At 38.0% G+C, this 22,377-nt stretch overlaps 1 protein-coding gene across 1 annotated transcript; it reads left to right on the top strand.

Moving 5' to 3' along the window:
- The first annotated feature begins 5,323 nt into the window (after positions 1-5,323).
- Positions 5,324-20,657, top strand: amotl2b (angiomotin like 2b). Its single transcript, XM_022672171.2, has 11 exons — positions 5,324-5,676; positions 7,172-7,920; positions 9,666-9,840; positions 11,206-11,350; positions 11,519-11,608; positions 13,497-13,771; positions 14,440-14,645; positions 14,767-14,868; positions 15,358-15,479; positions 16,277-16,438; positions 17,611-20,657. Exons 2-11 carry the CDS (start codon positions 7,211-7,213, stop codon positions 17,700-17,702), a joined length of 2,079 nt encoding a protein of 692 aa, XP_022527892.2. The 5' UTR covers positions 5,324-5,676; positions 7,172-7,210; the 3' UTR covers positions 17,703-20,657.
- The last annotated feature ends 1,720 nt before the right edge of the window (positions 20,658-22,377 follow it).

Raw genomic sequence — 22,377 nt, 5'->3', positions numbered from 1 at the left:
AACTGTGGAATCTAATGTAAAACCTAAAATTATTGCTTACATCTTATTATTTGGTTTTCCAGCCCTGGTGGTGAGTTAATGGTGTGAGAGAAAAGGGTCTGTAATTGTAGAAAAGCTGGTCAGTGCACCATCCCCCCCCCCCACCCCCTTGCATGCTGAAATCGCCTGAGCTTCAGGAAGTGAAGTACAATGGGAGCAGAAGGCAAAAAGCTGAAAGTCTAAAGGCATGCAGAGTGAGAGGGGGCAGTCTGATAATCTGATAGAAGGTGAGACTTCACAGGATTCACACTGCAGTGTCCTCTTTCAGAGAGAGAGAGGGTTTGGGGGTGGAGGGGGGGATAAACGGAGGTGTGTGGTTGTGAACAGGAGAGCGAGTGTGAAAGAAAAGGCCGTAACAGCGCTGTTAACACGTGTGACAGAGTGGTGTCAATCCTGAGTGGCACCAATTTCACAGGGAAGTGAAGTGTTGGAGTAAGGGTGTCACTATTTCCTGAAGTTTACACTGAACTGACTCTTCTGTTTAGAATTTACTACATACATCACAGAATATACAACCACAGATACGCTTGTGAATGTAATCATTATTTTAGTTTTTCACTCTATTATTGGTCCAAAATTGCTCGTCCCACTTTAAAAAAAAAGTGATACAGATACAGATACAAAATACAGAAAATGATGTATATTAGTAATATGAATAATTTAAATGAAGTTGAGTAGATAGAATATAAACTATATTGGGTTCATACTGTCTTCAATCCAATAAAAACCAAAGAAAATGAAAGAGACTATTTTTTAAGCATTATACTGTACATTTTGCTATGTCCATGTTGTACCAATCGTTTCTGATTAGGGGTTGCAGAAAATATACTAAAATAAAGAGTTCTTTAGTCCCATAACCACTCAAAGAAGCATTTATGTATCCACAATTTTGTTGTTTTTCACTTTTTCATGATATAAGAACCAATAGAAATGCTCCAAAATTAGTCTATTTGCAATGATTTCCACAGATAAAGGCACCATTGTTGACTATAAAAGGAAATACACAGTACCTGGCAGTAACTGGCGGTTGGATGTGTGTCAGTTATTGCATCATCCACTACTACCCGTAAGAGAGGAGTAGGAAATATTGTCTATTTAAGAGTTGCGTCATTTACTATAGATCACCACACAAACACAGGTGTGGCACACTGTAGGAAACATTGGTATCCAATTTATTACGTAAGCTGACTTCGCTGTGTTTTTACACAAATGAAACAAATGTTTCTCATTTTAAAGTATAAAGTTAGCATTATTTTATATAGACCATATGTCTGTTTTAATTTAAATATGCAGTGAGATGCTGAACTGTAAGATGTTTAGCCCTCTGTGAACCTGGATGCATTGTATCCCATCAGACACAGCATATACAGTTAAAACAACTACATGACTAAATAGACATAGAAAGACAGGCAGACAGACAGACAGACAGACATTTTCCACTTTGTGTCAGCCCATCTCAGATTACCTCAGAATCGAAAATTTGCTCCACATTCTCTTCATCTTTTGATGATATTATGGACTGTAAACAGTGTTGGGCACGTTACTTTGAAAAAGTAATTAGTTATAGTTACTCGTTACTTCTCCAAAAAAGTAACTGAGTTACTAACGGAGTTACTCCACTATAAAAGTAATTAGTTACCAGTAAAAGTAACTATCACGTTACTTTTTATTATTCGCCCGTCAAAAAAAGGAAATCAATTATGCATTTACTATTATTATTAGAAAAATAACAAAAAATAACAAACGAAAATAAACCCAAAATGTTGACAAAAATATAATCTAACGAATTTCAAAAAAATAAAACGAAATTCTCCACACAACCAAAGAAAATTACTAAAACTTGTAATACTGAAAAAAGCGGAAAAACGCGTCTGGGGATGAAATTTAACAAACCAAGCCACACTCAAAAGAAATATGTATATATAAAACAAAATAATGGACAAAAACAACAATTTAATGCCCGTTAAAATGGTATTAATATAACAGCTTCACCAAAAGAGAATAGAGCTTAGATCGTGCCCAAAAAATCCGACGGAGCCCGTGCACATTCTGCCCAAGCCCGAACCATAAACTGTCATTATGAGCCTGACCCGATCCGCCCCATAAACTGTCTGTTTTCGGGCTGATTGAATGAGCGAAATATAATCAGAATTATGTTAATTAACACTGTAACATAGAAGCATAGAACTATTATTTAATTTAAATGATTTTTAAGAACAGCTACACACAATGTTGCAAGTCAAACGCGGAGGCGTTCACGTGCGCCCAGAGCTACGTGATTACAGTTTTCATTTTTATTATAGTTTAATTTTATTTTGTTTTTATTTTTTCTGTTCATTTTAGGGTGGGCTTGCTAGCGCGAGCGCTTTACACAAGAACTAACGGACCACGAGTGCCGCGCGCTCGGCACAACAACTCCCGCTGTACAACTCCGCTGTACAACAGCGCTTATAAATAAATTAAACACAAAAATGAGGGTATTCTATCAGTTATTTCAGTTCGTTTTAGTTAGTTTTATAAACACAAAATACAGTTCGAGATAGTTATGTTTTTCCTTTTAATTACCGTTTTTATTAGATTCAGTTAACACAAATGTTTTTCACTTTCAATTTTCGCTATTTCGTTCGCTTTAGTGAACAATAATAATTGGTTACTTAGCAACATTGTGATTATCACACCAGAGCTTTATATAAAATAAAAATAGGAGCCTGATTTCGGGTCGGTCCTCAGGTCAGGTGGGATTCGGGCAGAGAATCTAAGCTCTAAAATAGAAAGCAGCAGCACCACAAAAACCGGAGCAGCTAAAAAGAGCTTAACGTCCTTAATTCGGAACTTGGGTTGTCCACGGCAATCACTGAATTGATTAGAGCACGCAAATCGTCACAATTGTGCCTCACTTCACCACGCCAAACCACAGGCACAGCGGCCAGAAGCTCAAGTTCACCGGACAGAGGAGGGGTTAACCAGGGCAAAGCGAAATAAAAAAAAAGTTCATAGAGCTGCTAAAGTAACGTGCAGTAACGGGGTGTCGGAAATGGTAACGGCGTTATAGTTACAGTCATAGTAATTAGTTAGATTACTCGTTACTGAAAAAAAGTAACGGCGTTAGTAACGCCGTTAGTTTTAACGCCGTTACTCCCAACACTGACTGTAAATGATGAAATCTTTAATCTGATGTCCATAAGTTTTGGGATTTAGGGCTCTCTCTGGTGGGAATGAGTAATTGCACCTAGTGTGCGAAAGAATCATTTTAAACTTTGTTTTTACTATGAGTGAATGAGCTACTAAGCTCTGAGTTTCCCCTTCTGAAGTCTCCGTTGCTCCACCGGCCACTCGCGTTCAGTAAAACTGAGACAGATCCACTTTTAGAGGCTATACGTGTGACGTAAGTACGTAAAGATGAGTGACGTGGCCAGAAGAACTCGACCTGACACCGCAGTTTTTAGAAAGAATAAATTAGGCTTTGCAGGGATGGTCGTTCCAGCTCCAGGTCCCTTCTTCATTTAAAAATGCTTTTGCTTTCAGTTTAGAAACAAAATAATATGGACTGCCACTTTAAATTACTTGCAATTGCACATTGAAAAACTTAGTTCTTAAACTGTTGAACTATTTGCTGAAGTTGTAAATTATGTACTTCATAAAAAACTGGGGTTGTGGACAACTAACTAGCTTGTTAGACAGATGTGTAAACAAACAGCTTACCCTGGGGCAGCAGGGTCAGTGCGGTGAGAAGAAACAGAAAGATAGAGGGACAGGAGTAATATAATCATCATTCCATCAGACCAGCTTTCTACAGCAGCTCATAACCACATTCCAGCAGAACCCACACACTGTCCACATTCACACAGCTCACACTCACGCTGTTACTGCACTGCTGATGAAATGTGATGATAAACACTTACAACAACGTTCACTACAATCAGAAACCAGGTTACAGTAATTATGAAAGATTTTAATATGATTCACTTTCTGAGGAACAGTTTACCTTCCGGCACTCATTTACCTGTAATTTACCTGTCATAGGCCACACCCTCTCCGCAATATTAGTAATCTACATGAATAATGTTGTTATCCTTTACCTTCTTAGCTAATAATAATAATAATAATACTTTTATTAATTTTTTTTGATTATTTAGATTCTGTCAGTGTGTCTTTACTATCGTAACAACGGGAAAAGTATGACCTTCTTTTTAGGCCTAATGTGAAATAAACCAATTAGCATGTCACTTTCTCCATTTTCTTAAAGAGCCAGGTGCACTCTGATTTTGGTAAATTGCTATTTTAAAAGCGCAGCTCTTCTGCATTTATCATGTTGTAGATGTGACTTGTAGAACGTTTCAGGTGTTTCAGATGGGGTAGGTAATGTGTTATTATAAAATGTAATACATAAAATGTGTATTTTATCCTAAATGTTATGGATGTATTAAAATGAAAATATGAAATGGAATATTATTATGAAATGATTAATATTTTTCAAGAATAGATGGGATTGGGAGTCAAACAACAATGCAATAAAATACATCTCTTAAAGATTTTAATAATTATATTCCATGGTAAAGTATATATTTATAGTTAGATAGTGGGGACAAGTAGTTCTAAGTAGTTCTTATTATTGTTTTTAAATGTATATGTTACTTTTGCAATTAGGTCAATGTACAAGACACTATGCTTAATAATAAAATGTATTTTAAAGTTATTTTGTGGGCACATTTATACATGTAATTTCCTGGGGACAGAAATGGCGCCGATTTGGAGGAATATGCCAAATACATATATGTGCACATACATTACGTAAACCTCGATTATAGTATAACTAATTATATGTGATTACAAATATTTGTTAATCTACTGCAACTGTTTGAAATACATTAAAAAAAAAAACATTTTTCAACTCTCACAAACTTGTGTATGTTTAAGGAAAATAAAATTTAAAAGTACAATAAAGTATGTAACTTAACAGTTTTTAAGACATAAATAACACTTAAAAATTAAACAATTACATCAAACTAACATGCACAAGTGTATGAGTGCAGAAGTGTTTGTGTCAAAAACTCAGAAACAGGTTTTTAGTGGAGAAGCCTGGGGGGGAGTGGAGGGGAAAGAAATAAGTGAAGTAATAAAGTAAATAAAGGAGGCGCTTGTGAAATGCTGTAACTCCGCCCCCTCCAGCTTTGATCACGGGGGCGCGCGCATTCCATTCCACACATTCCAGTTTCAGCGGAGCGCGCTGACGGGAAGCTGAGCGAATCGATTCATTGAACAGTGCATTGATTCACATGTTACTTCGGCGTTATTTCTACGTCATTCTCATAGACTGACGCTTTAATCCGGATCCTAATGGACGTGTCTAGGGTATAAAGCAGCAGTGAAGTTTGTTGAGACGCTAAAAACAGTGTAGAAATGGTTGGATTCAGTTGGATTGCTCGAATCGATTCTCTGAGGTGACTCGGTTGAAAAGCAGCGATTCGCTGAGTGCGCGCTCAGTCGAGCTGAATCTGCTGAACAGAGAGGACGCGGCGGAGCGGAGCTGCAGAGAGAAAAATGAAATAAAACGATTTTTACAAAAATAATCCGGATTATTAACATCAGAACACACAGAGAGGAAGGAGATATAGCGACGGAGAAAGAATAGATTCGGTAAGTTAACGCATTTCTATAATATAATTACTTTAGTATTGACAACCCTTGCTAAACTAGAGCTATTACCGTGGTGGAGATATGGCACTGTTTGTATGTGTACAAGTAATATCATGGTAGTATATATATTAAGATATATGTATTATATAAAATAATATAAATAATATAAATAATATTTATTGTGGTAACGTTTGCATAAAGTGAATATAATTAATAAAATATAAGCACGTGCAGCTAATTGTAATATATTAAACACATATATTGTGCAAAATATATGGATCATACTTTTAATAATAATAATTTTGACTGATAATTCAAGTATTTACCTATGTGGCTGTATGTAGTAAACACGTATTGTTATAAGTCAATTATAAGGCTCAATTATAATACATATACTTTTAAATAATACAGATATAAAAATGTATTACATACAGTATGTTCATAACATACGTTTTTGAGAAATAAAAAAAGAAATATATAGGCATCATGTATTGTTTTGCATGACAAATACATTTAAAATTTATTATTAATTAATTTTTTTATTTTTAAAGGCATTTCAAACTATTGCAGTACATTTTCAAACACTTTCAAATGTACTTTGTAAATACATTTTCATACATTTCTATTTCATATGAATATGTTTAAATAAAGCTTAAATACAAGTATATGTTCCATATTTTAAAAAGTAATGTTTTAAAATAAGTTAGTAAATGTATTTATTTCATTATAAAAGTCTATTTACAATGAAACTATAACATCTAATTTCCCTTTTTATTGCATTTTGTTTGTATTCTTCATACTTTTATCTGTGTGCATGTTTTTTTTTTATATTAATTAGTGTCCTTATTGCTGTTGCTCACTTATTTTACATTTTACTATGTATCAACTAAATAAACGTTTTTAATACATAAAAAGTGTGTGTTGATAGTATATATTGAATATATGGCAGTTGTATATATTGTTGCAAATGTTAATATATGTTCATATATTTAAAATCTGTATATTATTGTTATATACATAAATTCTGTAAAGGGGCTTTTAATTGATTTGATTGAGTTCAGTACACTGATGTCTATGGATCTATGTTGGGTTTCATAACCTTGGATTAAAGGTTGACTCATTTGTGAACGTAAGATTGTGTTACTTGGTTTTGGCTCATTTTACCGGAAATGCTTTGAGTATTGATTGGTTTTGCACTTGCAGCTGCATGTTGGGATGTTATAAACGTGAAATATTCAATGCTTTTTCACAAAGTAAAAAGAAAAAGGTGGCAAAATTGATAAAAATCAAATTAAATCTGATGAAATTTTAGCAAATGTTTGTATAGACACTTTGTATAGTTTCTGTTTCTGCCTCAAATTGTAATTGTAATTCATTGCATCCCAATTAATTACTGTATTAATTTGTTAAAATGATCTAGCATAAATTTTTGCTATTTGTTAAAGAAGTGTGTTTTAAATTGTGTATAACTTTAAATTATATCTCTGTCTTTTAGGTCTTCTTCTGAAGTCCACACAGACCTTCATTCAACAACATGAGAACCGAAGAGACCTCAGGAACGGTTCTGCACCGGCTGATCCAGGAGCAGCTTCGCTACGGGAACCCCACAGACGCCCGCACCCTCCTGGCCATCCAGCAGCAGGCCCTGCGGAGAGGGAGCAGCGGAGGTGGAGCCGGAGGTGCTGGATCATCTCAGTCTTCTTCTGAAAGCCTCTCGCAGGACGAGCCTCAGTCCCCCAAGCTTTCTGCCAGGCAGGAGCCGCAGGGCCAGGAGCACCAGGCCGACTACCAGCACTCAGAAAGCTACCAGCTGTACTCCCACCACCATGAGCAGCTGCCCACCTACGAGCAGGCCAAGGAGCAGTCCCAGTACCTGGCGTCTCAGTGGTTCCACAACGCCCAGCCCTGCAAAGACTACGCCTTCGAGACCAGCGTGCAGCCCTATAATGAAGACGACAGGTGGGATGCCAAGCGTGGCCATGCGCGGTCTCTTAGCGAGCGACTGATGCAGCTGTCGCTCCAGCGCAAAGCCGCAGAAGCTGCATCGACCTCCATCAGCTCCTCCAGCAGCTACCCGCAGATAGCCGGTTACCATGCAAACCAGGCACCCAAGGATAACCACGGTCCGTGGCTGGAGTACCCGCTGCCCCTGCAATCCCAGGCAACAACCACATACCACCCTCAGGAGTACGAGCAATTCTACACCTCACCCCCACCACCTTTCCACGCCCAGCACAACAACAGGTACGGAATATACAGAAAGTGCAAAATGTTCAATTAACCAAGAAAAAAAAGCCAATTAACCAAGAAATTTTAGTAGAGTACACAAGAACACGAGTACAAATGCATTCAGCTACCTATACATTTAGTATCTTTTGGTAAAATATACTCTGGGCTCTGGGGACCCTTATCTCAAGTTTGTGGTCTAAAGTGCTCCCACTATGATTGGGAGGATAGGTTCGAATCCTGGTCATGCAGCTTGTCATCAGCTGCCGGAGCCCTGAGAAAGCACACACAATTGGCCTTGCTCTCTCTGGGTGGGTACAGTAGATGGCGCTCTTTCACCTCATCACTCCTAGGGTGATGTTGATCAGCATAAGGCTGCGTATCGAGCGTTAGCGCTGTGATGCTACTCAACAATGCTGCATCAGAAGCAGTTTGAAAAAAGAGGCGGAGTCTGATTTCACATGTATCGGAGGAGGCATGTTCTGGTCTTCACACTCTCCTTGTGTTGTGGCATCACTAGTGATGCAGGATAAACAGCTAAGTAGCAGCAAAATGGGTGGGACAATCGGCCTAGCTAAACAGGGAGAAAATAGTGAAAAAATTCTAAATGTGTTTAATATGTAATGTATGTAATGCAGTTGTGTCATACAGTATATTTCTTTGTCTCTTTCAACTCGAAACATGCCTCAGATATTACTCAGATTGAGTAATATTAGCTTTAATCATCAGTTGGAAATATTCAGACTATTTAATCACTGAAATGTTAACTCCGGCTTTGACGCAGTGGGTTAAATGTGTCATAGTGACTAATTACTCTTTAGACTGTGGAATTGTATAGTGAGAAATTGTGCAAGAACTTTCTAAGAGCTAGTGAATTTCGCTTCACTAAGATTTGAGCCATTGATAGAGATGTCAGTATGGATGGGTATAGATGGGTACTAATTGGAGATGGATGGACAATATATCTATATCGTGATATATTGTATCGGTTTGATCATATGGTATTGTATCAATATGTGGCATCAAATAATTTGATTTTTATTTAAACATGGGTGCTGTACATTTGACTTCATTTGCCCTGTGAGATGTGTAAAGATTGGTTTTGAGGGAATTGGGTAGATAGATAGTAGCCACTGACTGTACGATATATCGCTTAAGCATCATCATTGTCACGAATATTCACATCTCTGGATGTGTGATGTCACTTAAGGCAAATAAATCAAACACGACATGTTGCAATGTTTTGATTCTTGACAAAAGAAGTAGATACACAGCGCTGTCTCTGTGTCTGTGTGAGTGACAGGCTGCTGCTGCCTAAGAAGTGCGAGGGGGGAATGGGGAACCGCATGGCCTCCATCCATATGGCTGGGCACGTGTTGAAAGCTGTGCACCTCAGTCCAGCACAGTTTTGTGGCACAGATATTTCCAGTTACAGCTGAATTTGTGCTTTTAATTCCAGGACAAAAACGATCTTATTTACCTTTTAAAAAGCCATTTAAATGCCTGTTTAAAAGAGCAGATTACTGTTGTTTTGCTGTTTTCCTCGGGTTTTGAGAGCTTGGCTCTGACTCGACTGTCTTGATTGGTCCGAACGCGAGACAACGCACGGGTGGGGGCGGTGCTGGTGACATCATGGGCCCTGTATTGTTTTATATCGTCGAAAAAAAACATTTGCAATGTAAACTTTTTCCAACATTTTGTATTATGCCAAATGATTAGACAGTTACCCAATATACTAACAATCTTATCTTGTCTACGTTTAGGTTCGTTCCACCTATGCTGTCACCAGAAGTGCGCCACGTGTTCTCCAGTGCGCCCCCTGCAGGCAGGGAGGTGTACACGCCAGGCTGCAACCAGATGGAGCTGCTGATGAAGGAGAATGAGAGACTGAAGCAGGAGCTGGAGGACCATGTGGAGAAAGCCTCCAGGATTCAGAAGGTAAATTGTATTCTATGTATTAAATAATTTGAAATGATGGTGAGTTGGTGTAGATGAATGGGACATTCCATAGTGTCACGTGTGTCACATGTATATTACCACCCATAGTGGACAGTGTTGGAATTGTCCTTGTGAACAGATACTACAAGTGACTGTGAAAGAAATCATATCCACATATCCCACAGATCGGGGCAGCATTCTTTAGCATGTACGAGACATGCCAAAAGTCATGGGACACCATATTTTATGAGTTTGCCATGCTGTGAATCTTGCAGTGTGTTTTTTTATGTTATATATCAGAGCTTTATGATGAAAGCACCAATAGACATTTTCTGAAATATCCTTCTTTAAAAATAGTTTTTTTCCTTCTCCTAGAAATTTGTTAGACTAAATTATAAACTATATAACAGGATGTAGTGTTTACGTACAGTATATAATGAAAGATGAAGGAAAGGTTAAAGTGATGAGGTCACTATAGTAACTCCAGCTGGACGGTTTGAGGTGAATTATTCTGCAGTTTTAGCTGTGTTTAGCCGGAGCTCAGCTGCAGCAGAGTTACATCAGCGCAGCTCTGCGTTCTCTCACTCTGCAGGAATGATAATTACAGAGGCTTGCCCTGTGTGAACTGGATGAAGGTGAATCACAGTCTGTCATGGTTTCCATATGTCTGCTCTCACACCTCCTCACTCCAGATCTGGACAGGTGTGGGCGTGGCACTCACAGCACATAGCGCTGATGTATACTGTGTCTGGTCTGTCACTCAAAAGTCAGCCTAGTAACTATCAACTGTTTTTTGGACAGGTAGGTAGGTAGGTAGGTGGGTGGGTGGGTGGGTAGGTGGGTAGGTAGATAGATAGATAGATAGATAGATAGATAGATAGATAGATAGATAGATAGATAGATAGATAGAAAGGTAGGTAGGTAGGTAGGTAGGTAGGTAGATAGGTAGATAGATAGATAGACAGACAGACATACAGACAGAAAGGTAGGTAGATAGATAGATAGATAGATAGATAGATAGATAGATAGATAGATAGATAGATAGATAGAAAGGTAGGTAGATAGATAGATAGATAGATAGATAGATAGATAGATAGATAGATAGATAGATAGATAGATAGATAGATAGATAGATAGATAGATAGATAATAGACCACAATTTACATAATATGTTTTTTTTTTTTAGTATTTTAAAAATTACAGCGATATTATCGAAAGTGATACAGTATTGTGAATGGTGCACACCCCCCATTGTACCTAATATTGAGGTCCAAAAAATTACCATATATTGTTTATGTTTAGTTGATAATATAATAATTATGGCTCACAGACCCTCGATCTCTGCTTTCTCCCTCTGTCCGACAGCTGGAGCAGGAGATCCAGCGCATTTCGGAAGCGTACGAGACGCTGATGCAGGGCTGCGTGAAGCGCGAGACGCTGGAGCAGACGCTGAGGAACAAGCTGATGGCTGAAGTGAAGAGGCTGCAGGAGCTCAACTCGGAGCTCAGAGGTACTGAAATCATGAAAATGTCTTTTTTCTTAATATAATGACATTTAATATTTGTAACACATCTCCTAGCTCTGGCAGGGCGTGATTATGTTATTATGCGAGTAGTATAAACTCTTTGGTATAAGTACAATAGTATTAATGTGTGTTTTTTAATGTTGATTGTTACAGACAGCCTGGAGAACACCAGCGCTCAGGCAGCAAAGGATGTGGAAGCTGCTGACCACAACCAGCACGTGGTCTCCAAGCTCATCATGCAGAGTGAGTATACAAACAGTAACAAATGGACCAATTAGGTCCAAGTATCTGACAAAAATTAGCATGGTTCTAACTACTGTACAGGTTTAAAAAGGCTTTAAATTAAAGGTACATTAAGTGTTATTTGAGTGATGCCAACAGATTCATTCACTATATGGACAAAATGAGTATTGGCACAGCTGGCCATTCATAGTTTCTTCTAAAATCAAGGGTATTAAAAAGAGTTTATTCTGCTTTTTGTTGTTGGAGTAACTGTATCTATTGTCCAAGAAAAGAAGATGAGTTTGAGATCATTTTCTTGGAGCTTTTCCTCCCTCTGTTTGGTTTGTTTTCACACAGGCACAATTTGCCTTAACAAACCACACTCTGATTGGTCAGAGCTGTCTGTCGTGGGAGCAGGAAAGTAAATAAAGAAAGAAGGTCCTGTGTTCCAGACAAAGCAAAGTGTAAAGCGGCTTTAACACTGAACACAGTAATTATCTGCGTGATAAATCAGGTTAAACTGAGCCTGAACAGCAGTTTAGCTCAAACATAAGACTTGATATTTGACACCAAGAGTGCAAACAAAACAATTTAGTCCATTTTAACAAGACCAAACGGTGCTGGTGTGAAAACGTCCTTAAAATACCTGAATGCAGCATTCATTAGAAGGAGTGTCCACAAACATTTGGACACATAATTCACAGTATGTGACATACTTGTGTGTTGTAATCTCTCAGATCTGACCTGCATACAGTCAGGATGAGTTCCTGACCTCTGTGAAGAGCTGCTGATCTGTTGAGTCACTCGAAAACAGAAACAGGAAGTGTCTGTATTTTTTAACGCAGAAATCTGAGTCACAAAACAGAGAGAGGCTCAGTACGGCAGAGCACTCTGACCGAGCATCAGACACCAGGCCTGACCTTTAGTGCAGAAGAAGAATGCAGGGGGACAGTCCGGCACTGTCCGGCGACCCTCAGGGCTCGATCTTGGGCGAACAGTTGGCTCATTGTTCTGCTGGGCTCGTCTTTCCGCCGCGCTGCGGTGACTCTTCAGGGGAGATTTGGGTTAATGGTGGGAAACAGATGAAGGAATGTTGGGCTTTGAAGGATGTGGGTCAGAGGGAGGGTGACTCGCCCCGGTTCTCTTCCTCTCCCCTCCGTCCCATCACATTCCTTGGGCTGTTGCGTAAAGGGGGCATTCTAGATTGGCGACCGCATTCTTCAGCAGTGAGGAGAACGTCCAAGAGATCAAAACACGCAAAGAGGCCGGATCATTTTTCTAAAGAATTGACTCGGCTTTAGTAATCCACTCCAGGAATGCAGTGATTAGTCCATTGTGCTGAGTACAGAGTTAACAAATAAAACAGCTACAAAGCGTTCTTTAAATGATGCTTTAGAATATGTTTTTTTGTGAGAAATATAGGTATGAAGAGCCTTTTTCTAAGGTTTGAGAACTCAATGCACATGTTCTTGACCAATTTAAAGAGTTTCCCAAAGTTTCTAGCCATCATCTATTGATATACAGCCTTTCTGACAGATTGCATTACCTTACAGGAAATATAGGGGGCGATAAAAGGCAAACTACAGCTCTCCTTAATTGTGAACAGTAATGAAATTAGTTTCTTCTGAAATCAAAAGGATTAAAAAGAGTTTAATCTGCTTTTATACTATCCAAGGAACGAATGCTTTCTACTAAGACAGTTGAATCCTATTCTATTGGCAGTACTTCTCAACAGGGATTAGACAATCTATGTGTGTGTGTGTGTGTGCATTTTCACATCTGTATAAGCAATAAGTTCGACTAAAAGTAGCTAAATGTAGTATATGTTCATCACAAACATTTGTATTTGGTGTATATTTAAATATCTTTAAATTCTCACTTTCTTTCTTTCTCTCTCTCTCTTTCTCAGTGGAGGAGCAGAAGCTGCAGGCCGTGCGGCTGGAGCGAGAGGTGGAGGCTCAGCGCAGGCGGGTGGAGGCGCTGGAGGTGGAGCTAAGCTCAGCACGCAGACACAGCCGGCAGCTGCAGGCGGAGCTGCAGAGGAAGAGTGCGTACGTGGAGCGGGTGGAGCGCCTGCAGGGGGCGCTGGCTCAGCTACAGGCTACCTGTGAAAAGAGGGAGGGGCTTGAGCTGAGACTGCGGACGCGACTGGAGCAGGAGCTACGTACACTTCGGAACCAGCAGGTATATACACACTTATATATATATATATATATATATATATATATATATATATATATATATATATACACTACCCACCTTATATATTGCTAGGTGCTGCTAGGTGGTTGTTTTGGTATCCTAAGAGATTGCTATAGTGTTGTAGTTATATTCCTGGTGTATGCTCTGGTGTTTCTAAGTGGTTGCTGGCGGAGGGCTATATAGTTGCATGGTGTCTTCTATGTATTTTTTGTACAGAATTTCAATGGCGTTGCTCTTTAGATTAATCTAGGCAATTTCTGTGACATACCCATTGGTCACTGTGGTGTTTCAGGTGGTTGGTCAGGTGTTATCAATTAATATAAGCCTATTTGAATCATTGACATAATGACATAAGAAGGGTGCACAAACTTTTAGGGCTATATGGATATACAAATAGGATCCAACTTTTTTGCTGTTTGTAGCAAAAGTAAAATTCACACTGTCAATCCTGGATATATATATATATATATATATATATATATATATATATATATATATATATAATAGTATCATATCTAGTGAAAGTCTAAATTGGGGTTGTGCCATATTTTAATTCAGTAGTGTATTTTTAAATATAAAAAATCTTTAAAAATGATGATTATGAAGGGGATAGTCATTGATATTCCAGTTGTTCTGTATCTCCTATATAGAGGCAGACCCAGGCCTGTCAGAGCAGTGGTCCAGCGAGTGCTGAGTCCTCTGCGAGTGTCGCCGCCCTGCTGGAGCGTCTGAGAGAGCGCGAGGAACGGATTCTGGCCCTGGAGGCCGATATGACGCGCTGGGAGCAGAAGTACCTGGAGGAGAGCACCATGAGGGAGTTCGCCATGGACGCAGCGGCCACTGCTGCAGCTCAGAGGTATATATTTTATCTTATTGTAATATAGTATACATTATGCATATGACATATTTATTGTGTATAAAACTGTGTGACATATTTTCATTATATAATTTTTTCGTTTTTTTTTTTTTTTTTGCAGAGACACCACCATCATTAATCACTCGCCCTGCCATTCCACTAAAAGCAGCTTCAGTGAGGATTCACCTAACGCTGAGTTCAGGAACCAGGAGGTGGAGAACAGGTGGGAGTCGTCTGTCAATCACAGTCATTTAGGATTCATACAGATGCAAATATGCTTGAGTTGGAAAGTGTGGCTCTGCTGGAATTATTACATTTTAAGATTTTTTTAAATATTGTTATGAATATAAATCTTTAAAATAAGCTTAAACAAATAATCTGTATACTATTTAATAGATTCTAAACTGTTGTAAAATACAATATCGCTATTTATTACTCTATAGGTTGAAGTATTCGTTTTTTTTTAAACACTGCAAAGCCAATTTGAAATGAAATAGGAGTAAGGAGACTATTTTTAAAATTTAACTGGACATAAAAGGTTAACTGGAAAATAATTACAAGTAAAGTATAGATAATCAAAAACCCTACTTAAATAAGGCAATGAAGTATTGAAGTTCATAAAAACTGCTAATTAACTATATTTTTTATTGTATTATATATATATTTTTATGTAACATTATGTTAACATGTATATTTTTGTTTATTTTTGCAGAATTCGCTCTCTGTACGGTCAGATTCTGGAGAAGGATGCTGTGATTAGCGTTTTGCAGCAGAGATTCCAGCAGGAACAGGAGAAAACGGAGGCGTCTGACACAAGCCCCGCCCAGAACACAGGTACGCACTCAAAATGAGAGGGGAATAAAGCCCCCAGTATTGAGCTGTGGAGCAGTTAAAGGCTAAGATCAGGTGGAGAGGTGGGGATGAGGATCATCCTCCAAACTTTCTGACTTTACTAAGCTGTGCTCTTGTTGCAATGGAATCAAATGCAATCAAATCCTCACAGCAATGCGGTGGAAAAAATCTAGTAGAAGGTCGTCTCTGGACAGTTGAGACATTTACTCCCACTATACTCTCGCCATAAAGTGTTAACCCTTGTGTGGTGTTCGGGTCTGTGGGACCCGTTTTAATTTTTCATCAAATGATACTAAAAAAAATTTTTTTCTAACTCAAACTCATTGGCATTGGCTCATTTTTTGTGAAAAACATATATCAAAGCACATTTTCAATAAACACACACTGTACACCCCCCCCCCCCCTTCACATTTATATTACATACAGTATGTTTGGCCAAGGGCTAATAAACATTGCTTCATTTGTAAATTTGAAACTAAACAAATTTTCTACTCATATCTTGAGTTTAATTCATTTTCTTTTACATTTTATTAAAAAACTAATAAAAAAAGAGTAGCACTTTTTAAAAGAAATGTAACATAAGAAAGGTAAAGGGCAAATATTAACCATGTAAGCTGTTTATATTGCTTGCAATTTAGGTGAAGCGAGCATGTGTAAAGCATTTTAATGTAAAATTGCTTAATTTTGCTGAATTAAATACAAGTAACAAAGTAAACGAGTAACAAAAATATGAACACCACACAAGGGTTAAATGATGTTTTATATTTGTTCTGCTACAGGTAACGATGGTGTGAGTGGTCAGACAGCAGCTAGCGTGCCTCGTCTTTGTCGTGTGGCGGCTGCAGTGTGTAAAGCCAGGATCCAGGCTGAGCCTGCGACACCCACCAGTACCACCACCAGTACAACCACAGAGCAGAGCTCAAACACAGAGCCCAGCCACGGTCAGTGCACAGCATGCATATCCTCTTTACACAGCATCACAACAGACACAGGATTATGGGTAGAGAGGCAGATAGCATGACCTCGCCATGGATCATTACACAGACTGCAGTCCAGAGTTTCCGATCTAATGGTCTAATGGTCTCCCAGTAGCCTTTTCCGGAGTGTATTGATGAGGCTTCCACTAACTCAGACACTTCAGTGGTCATTGATTTACTCCGGCAGGCAGCTTTAGAAGAGATCGGGTCAGTGATAAGTGGAATAAACCGCTTGACATGTCGGCTTTTCTGTGGCAAAGCGATGCACTTACATGATTGACATAGCTAGTATGAGTATTAATGGGTATTTTTTGCTCCTGGGCTCCCCCTACAGCAAAAAATAGGAAATCATGCTTTGAGCCACCACTGAAGGGCACATTGTACACGAGCATTTTTATTGGATTAATGGGTATGATTATTGGACCAATCAGCAAAAAGCAAATCAGAAACAGCACACACTTACACTGTGTACACGGTGTGATGTCATATTGGTCATTTTAGTAGAATAACATGGTTTTAGACTCATCTAAAGTAGCATTAAAAATTAAGAATTGTTTTTTATTGCTCCAGGACTCCCCCTACAGGCAAGAATTGGAAATCATGCCTTGAGCCACCACTGAAGGGCATGCTGCACACATGCATTTCTTGACAAGCTGAGAAATCCATAAACAGCATAAGACTAAACTAAAAAAAATGCAATAAATATTAAGTATTTGCATTTTTTGCTCCTAAGCCCCCCTTACAGTCAATAATTGGAAATTGTGCACGCTGTACATGTGCATTTGTTGACAATTATCAGGAGTTCCAGAAGCAGAATATAACATTTAAAGGGAGAGAACCATGTGTACTCGTGCGGTGTAGTAAAACTACAAGATTTAACACTAATTTGACTCTCTAATTAATGGGTTATGCAGCGAACCGCAGTTCTGGAGAGAGGAACTGTGCAGCTCCACCAAAGTTACATAGTGCGGTAGCAGTGCAATATTATAGGTTTTAGAATTTAATATTAGCAAAACTAAAGGTTTCAGTACTGGTATCTAAATATTTTTGTCTGCTGCTCTTGGACTCTGACTTGTAGAAAGTTCTTGTACTTATTTCTGTAATTAAATTGTTTTTTATTTGTATTTTTTTTACAGAATCCACCCAGCTGCAGCTGTCCCCCCAGCCTGCGGACCCCTTCAGAGGCCTGGACAGCGTGGAGGCTGAGGCGGTAGAGATCTTCATATGAGCTCCATCAGTCTTCCTTTCATGATCCGGAGAGTTTGCACAGACACTGGCGCCACAGGAATGGCAGCTGACCCCTCGGCAGAGGGCAGGAATGCGGCAGTTTCAGATGACAGAGCTGACTGGACGACCCAAAGCTGAGCTTTTGTGGACAGCTCTCTAAATGAATGTGACGCTCAAGCTGGTCTTCGGGTGTTTGGACATTTCTGGAGCTTCTTGCTGCGTGAGGTGTTTGTGGAGTGTTTGTGGTGTGAGATTTGGACGGGTGTGGAGTGCTTGTGACTGTTTCATTGCTGCTAGAGTCTAAAAGAATGTGTTTTTTCCATCTATCCATCTAGAGTGTCCTAATACATATGGGACACATGGTATAGATGGTTCATGCTTAAGATTGTACATTGACTGTACAATGGAGTGCTTAGTGATTTCCTTAGTTAAGTCCATGTTGGTTTCCCATTGAACTGTAACGGATGTACACAAATCGACCAATTACAGATGAGAGACAAAAGATGGACACACAAATCCACAAGTTAAACCCAGCTAGAGACAAAAGACAAGGTTCTTGACGGATCAAGAAACATCGGGAAAAATCAACCTGTGCTGGAAAATTCATCAATCTGCAAGACAATGCTTGTAGTACCCAGTAGTGCAGTTTATTAACAGTTGGCAGTAGCTGCTAAACAACAAAATGGACAGTTATAGATAATTTACTTCACTACCATAAACAGTGAAGTTTTTAACGGAAGTTTTACTGGATTCATTTAGCATTCAATTGCAGAGGTGGAAAAAGTACTGATAAATAGTAATTAAGTAAATTACCTTTACTTTGCTGTAATTCTACTCAAGTAAAAGTAAAAGTACCCATCGAAAAATCTACTCGAGTAAAAGTAAAAAGTACTTTTTTTTTTAAATGTACTTTGAGTAAAAGTTACATAGTTACTTTTAATTATTTGATGTAAAAAAGTAAAAAACAAATAATAAATTAAATAGTTTTTAATGAACTATTATTGCACATAATCATTTGTACTCAGTAATTGGGAGTTTTCCAATGTAGCAAAGTAAATTACTTGTGTCAAAAGTAAGTAGTTGAGTAAAAGTAAAATGACCTTTTTAAAAACTTTTTAACATTTTAAAAACTACTTTAAACATTACAAATTACTCATAAAATCCACTCAATTACAGTAACTTGAGTAAATGTAATTCATTACTTTCCACCTCTGTTCAATTGTGTGATCGATCGTATGTTTGTATATCAAGTATTGACTACAGCTTTGAACAGAACTCAAATTTTAGGATCTTAAAGGCCCGAAACATTCCTAATGCAAGAATGTGTATACAGACTTAGCGCTACACAGACTAGGTTTTGCACATAATTAAGTGCAAAAAATTACCACCAACTCTCATGACGTAACTCTATCCTGTTTACACATCTTAACACATGTTAATTTTGGCCCAGGCATTGGCATATGCTAGGACTGTATAATAAATACATATTTTTACATTATTGTGATATGACTTCAAAATTTAGACAGTGATCATGTGACATAAGAAAAGCTGGAGGTGGATTGAGGCAGAGTTACAGCGAGGCAGAGTGAGGTAGAGGTCCACAGTGTATGCCAACACTGAACTACTTCTACTTTTACTGTTTTCGCGCCTTGGAAAAAGGAGTAAAAAAAAGGCATTGCCAATTTATTGTGTTCTAAATTGATGTTGGGATATCCAACAGCTTTACTGCACATAAGTATTTAAAAAAAAGTGTTTAAATGATTAAATCCCCTGATCAAATTTAATTGAAAGAATCTCATGAACAGTGTGTAGCATTTGGATCAGTTATGCACCAAAAAAAATCAAATTTCGGCTTTTTCTGGCTACTGCACTTGCGCAGATCCCCTCTATGAAAAGGCAGAGGTTTCTTTAATAGCATGCTAATTTTCTTCCACTGCGCAAGCACTGTAAGCAGCAACCTGATTGGCTCCTTTAGCTGAAGGCTTAGCATGCCTGCATAAACAATGTTTTGGGTCTAATGCACAGTAAAGTACAATACAAACCCTCCTAAATTAGTTATGCACTGCTCAAAATATCCAAGTTATTTTATATTGAATGTCACATTTTCACCTTTTTTATCAGTCTACAGTCTTTCCATCGTTTCCCTCAGCATTCCTCTGTTAAAAAAGTCATTCAGTCAGTAATTCAGTCAGTCAGTTCTTCCTGGTCTCACGCTGCTGCGGAACGGTTGATCTCACCACATTCCTATCCTATTGAATTTCTCCCAGAGGCTCAGATTGATCTGGGTGCTTTTACAGCTCCACCTTTACTGCCTGTTGTAAACGGTGAGCATTCTTGTCATTTTTTTTTTCTTTTTCTCCTCTCGGACGCCCTTGAAGGCTGGGCAAACAAAGCAATATTCACTCTTACGTTCTTTCTGTGGAATCAGGAAGGCTCTACCTGTTATTGTCTAAAGGATCGGCATGTTTCGATCGCTCAAATTATAATTGGAGCGTCCTAGCGGCGTTGTGTTGTACGTTATTTAGCCTTTTTAACTTTAACTTAACTTTTTTTTGTTCTTTTATTTTATCTGTGAATGTCTATGAATGTCTTTTTCTTTTTTTTTTCTCCAATAGTGCATCTGCTGGCCAGTGCGCTTTCTAAAGAGAACCCTGTTAAGCTACATATTCTTTGTCTGTTTGTTTGTTTGTTAATATATGTTAATATATTACGTTGAAGCCAGAATGTAGTGCCAAGAAAGACCTGACCTGATCTGACGCCAAAGACTTTTTTTTTTTTTTTTTTTTTTTTTAACATTTCACTGAAGTTAACACTCTTCAAAAATGTTTCATTCCGGACCACGGCTTTGTTGAGCTCTCATTAATGTGTATATATATATATATAAAACAGATGTGAACGTTCTGGAACATTTCACAATTACGTAAAGAGAAAAATAAAGGTATTAATATATATATATGAAACACCACCGTCTCACGTGTTTTCTGTGAACATGTTTCTGAAGTGTTTACATTGTTCCCTCAGTCTATATCTCAGATCTCTGTTTCAGACACGGCTAACTGAAACCGGTTCTTTAGAAAGATGAGTAATCGCTACTGAAAGGCAATGAGGAACATTCCTCAGCTCATATTTCACACTGGAGGCCACCTAACCCAGTGTCTAATAGCTCTAATCTGATCATACCACACACACAGCTACTCAGTGTAGGTGTGTAGAAATAGTTTAGGTTTTGTCACCTATAAAAAATCAGTTATAACTGGAAATTACATGGTTAACCCTTGTGTGGTGTTTTAATTTTTCATCAAATGATACTAAAAAAAATATTTTTTCTAACATTTTTTGTGAAAAACATGTATCAAAACACATTTTCGATAAACACACCCTGTACACCCTGTAAACATTTTTATTACATACAGTATGTTTGGCCAAGGGCTAATAAACATTGCTTCATTTGTAAATTTGAAACTAAACTAATGTTCTACTCATATCTTGAGTTTAATTCATTTTCTTTTACATTTTATTACAAAGCTAATAAAAAAAGAGTAGCACTTTTTAAAAGAAATGTAACATAAGAAAGGTAAAGGGCAAATATTAACCATGTAAGCTGTTTATATTGCTTGTAATTTAGGTGAAGCAAGCATGTGTAAAGCATTTTAATGTAAAATTGCTTAATTTTGCTGAATTAAATACAAGTAACAAAGTAAACGAGTAACAAAAATATGAACACCACACAAGGGTTATGACAGATTTCCCATGATAAAAAATCTGTTAATTTTAGTATTAAGTAAAGTTGAAGTTGGTCTTGTATAATCAAGGATGGTGAAACTCTGATAATCCCGGGGTTATGCTTCAATTTTAAGCCTAGTATCCACAATAACACTAATAATGTTAAATTAACTCTTGTGTTATAAATCATTCGTTGTTCAGATCAGCAATTTCAGTTAAATATATAATATAGCAGCTGAACACAGTGATATTTGAGAAATGAAATAAAATTTACAGTGCATAAATTTGGGCTTCCTCGTCATTTTATTGATTTAAATACCTTTAGAACTAATTATTTGAACACAAAATTAGTTTGGTAAGCTCATTGACCCTTAACCTACATACACAGGTGAATCCAATTATGAGAAAGGGTTAAGGCGCCAATTCTAAGGCAACTTTTTCTCCTCTTTGCATTTTCTCTGAAGAGTGTCAACATAGGAGCCTCAAAACACAACTCTCAAATAACCTGAAAACAAAGATTGTTCAACATCATGGTTGTTAGAGAAAGGATAGAAAAAGCTCAGATCTCAGAGATTTCAGCTGCAGTTTCCACTGTGAGGAACAGAGTGAGGAAATGGAAGAACCACAGACACAGTTCTAGTTAAGACCTGAAGTGACAGAACAAGAAAAATCTCAGATAATCAGAGGAGAAGGATGATGAGAGCAGTCATAGTCAACACACAGACCTCCAGACCAGCTCCAAACACCTACATCCAAACATCATCCTGTTGCAGATGGAGTCACTGTGCATCGTTTACTATTCACTATTCAGTGCACTTTACACAAGGAGAGGCTGTATGGGAGAGTAATGCAGAAGAAGAATTTTCTGAGCCACAAACAGAGTCGCTTGAGGTATGCTAAAGCTAAAGCACATTAAGAGAAGTCAGCTTCATTTTGGAATAAGGTTCTGTGGA

Source organism: Astyanax mexicanus, chromosome 18 (assembly GCF_023375975.1).
Source record: "Astyanax mexicanus isolate ESR-SI-001 chromosome 18, AstMex3_surface, whole genome shotgun sequence".
Taxonomy (NCBI): Eukaryota; Metazoa; Chordata; class Actinopteri; order Characiformes; family Acestrorhamphidae; genus Astyanax; species Astyanax mexicanus.
This window is presented reverse-complemented; position numbering and strand designations above follow the sequence as displayed.

Excerpts from the sequence above, each read along its gene's own strand:
- amotl2b (XM_022672171.2), top strand. The coding sequence starts at position 7,211 with ATGAGAACCGAAGAGACCTCAGGAACGGTTCTGCACCGGCTGATCCAG. Across the intron at positions 9,841-11,205 it reads AAGCCTCCAGGATTCAGAAG|CTGGAGCAGGAGATCCAGCG; the intron begins GTAAATTGTATT and ends TCTGTCCGACAG. Across the intron at positions 13,772-14,439 it reads GTACACTTCGGAACCAGCAG|AGGCAGACCCAGGCCTGTCA; the intron begins GTATATACACAC and ends TCTCCTATATAG.